The sequence below is a fragment of the Penaeus vannamei genome, chromosome 26 (genome assembly GCF_042767895.1).
Source record: "Penaeus vannamei isolate JL-2024 chromosome 26, ASM4276789v1, whole genome shotgun sequence".
In the NCBI taxonomy this organism is placed as follows: Eukaryota; Metazoa; Arthropoda; class Malacostraca; order Decapoda; family Penaeidae; genus Penaeus; species Penaeus vannamei.
In genome coordinates, this window is record NC_091574.1 from 24,829,747 (window position 1) to 24,832,246 (window position 2,500).

Genomic DNA, 2,500 nt, shown 5'->3' on the forward strand with positions numbered 1-2,500 from the left:
TGGTAAAGACTCGCCACGAGTGCACAAACCTCTTTGGAGTGTGATTAGACTCATTTGGCATTTAGAAGGAGGTTTTTGCAAAAAAAATCAAGGAGGACAAAACCAGGTGAGGTCACCAAGTCTACTAAGTGACTCCTTTGTGGCTAAGTATTTGCAGAGCCATCTATATACAGAGACATTTCACAAAATAATATTACAGTGAATATCAACATTTTCCTAGAGACTTTGGGTTAAAATCCAAACCAAAATTTACCTTTGAGTATTGCAAGCAAATAACAATAATCATATTTATTATACATAATGTGATATTGTATCTAATGCGTAATTAAACTTCTAACAAAACAAAATGCAAAAAACACCAACTTACCAGGCTTCAGGGTTTTGATAGCCACAGGGGTTGTGTTGTTCCAGAGGCCTTCCCAAACCTCTCCAAACTGTCCATGTCCCAACTTGCGAACAAACTTGAGTGATGAGCGGTCGATCTCCCACTGATCTCTGGTGTTGTGAGACAGTCCTGCAGTAACTGGCTTCTCAATCTGTAATTTGGATGATCGTTTATGGATCTGCTCTTTATATATATATATATATATATATATATATATATATATATATATATATATATATATATATATATATATATATATATATATATATGGGAGTTGAAAAATAAATTTATTCTGTATACTTTTTATTATATTGAAGAAATAACACTAATATACAGATTGTCAACTTCACTTAAACAGCTACATGAAAAATAATGGGTTTTGAAAAAATTTAATAAAAAATAAATCCAATCCTCAAAGTTAAGGAGGAAATTAACAGTACAGTCAATAACTTATTCCCTATTTGCAAATCCATTCCTGTCAAATATATAGACAATGTGATCACCTCCCAGATTACTATAAACAAATTAATGATAGGAATTATCTTTATCTAATATTCAATTTGAATACTAATATAAAATGTGTACAAGCTGGTGTTTAACTGCATGAATTTACTGGTTAAGCAATGTAGCATGTAATATATACATGTTCAGATGTCAATACATATCAGTCAAAGCATAAACCTCAATGCATGGATATAGCTTATGCATATTATTACATGTAAGGCTTGAAGTACTAGGTTAAAAGTTTTTTATTATCAAATCACCTTATACTAATTTAAGACATTCTAAAATGCTGACTAGCTTATGTAACCATATGCAACTTTGAAATCAATATCAGTTCTCACTTGATTTCCATTTCTCATTGCACTAACAACATAGCAAAATCACAGAATAATTGGCAATAACACCTTTTAATAACAGTACAAGACAAGTTTACCACACATGTAGTAGGCTACATTAAAAAAATTAAATTATCATTCAATAAAAACTAACTCTCTATTTAGCCCACTCAATATTGTTCATCACCATTCATTATAATCATACAAGAACTACTGACTGAAGAATTTAAAGAGAAAATGTTCCTGGTGCAGTTGCACACGACCAAACTGCAACTGCTTTCAATCACAGTCTAAACCCATCTGAAATTTTGGTGTAACAGCAACAGGCAGTGGTAAACATTAAGGCAATGACTGGGGAAAGTGGAAAGTGAAAAAAAAAGAAGAAGAAGAAGAAGAAGAAGAAGAAAAAAAAGTGCGTGCAAATACTGTCACAGGACCCTCGTACACCTGTGCATACACATGCTTGGTTGAGGGTAAAGGCAGCTAGCTTACACCAGTCTCTCTGTACAGCTTTATCAATGCAGGGAACAGATAACACTATGCATATTTCTATTCAAAAATAATTAATAACCAAAGAGGAAAAAAAATTAATAATCATAATAATCATAATAATAATGAGGGGACCATGCAAGGGGTTAAGAAAACCAATATCCTTCAACTTACAGCCTGCTTTTCCATTTGATGTTAGGAGGGGGGACAGATGAAAGAGAGGAAAGCATTTAGAAATTTCTAAATAAAAAAATCATAACAATAAATGAAAAAAATAATAATAAATAAACAGATACAATGAATACTGTTACACAACCAAATTAATACTTGCGGCAAAGGCATATCAGTGTCCTTACTGGCACTCAAAGGTTTGCCAAATGCTGAAGATTGAAATGACTGGTAATGTATCTGGGTTAAATACTAAATCTGGTGCAACAACAAAAATTCATAAGTTTTCAAAACAGAACTAAACAGATGATGCATTCCAACTACTGATCAAAACACAGAAATGTAATAAAAGACTCCATGACATGTCAACTAATTCACATCAAAACCAAAGCAATGAAATATTATTGAATGCTTCCTACTTTTGTAACTCAAAATACAAATAAAAATACATAACACAAATACTTATATACATCTATGAGATTTTACATTACTGAAAGGATACCCAAGAAAAAAAAAAAAAAGACCAAATCAACCAGTAAAAAATTTCAAGCATACATAACATTACTTGTTAGACTCTTAATGCCCTTCTCAAAAAGATTGAACACAAAAAACAAAGCCA

General features: G+C 31.6%; 1 protein-coding gene across 1 annotated transcript in view; it reads right to left on the reverse strand.

Annotated features, from left to right (window-relative positions):
- LOC113806269 (Tyrosine-protein kinase Src42A) overlaps positions 1 to 2,500 on the reverse strand; it is a 52,035-nt gene that overhangs the window by 19,347 nt on the left and 30,188 nt on the right. Inside the window, exon 5 of the mRNA XM_027358403.2 lies at positions 368 to 536. Coding sequence (XP_027214204.1) covers positions 368 to 536 — 169 coding nt within the window. The remainder of the gene's footprint in view (positions 1 to 367; positions 537 to 2,500) is intronic.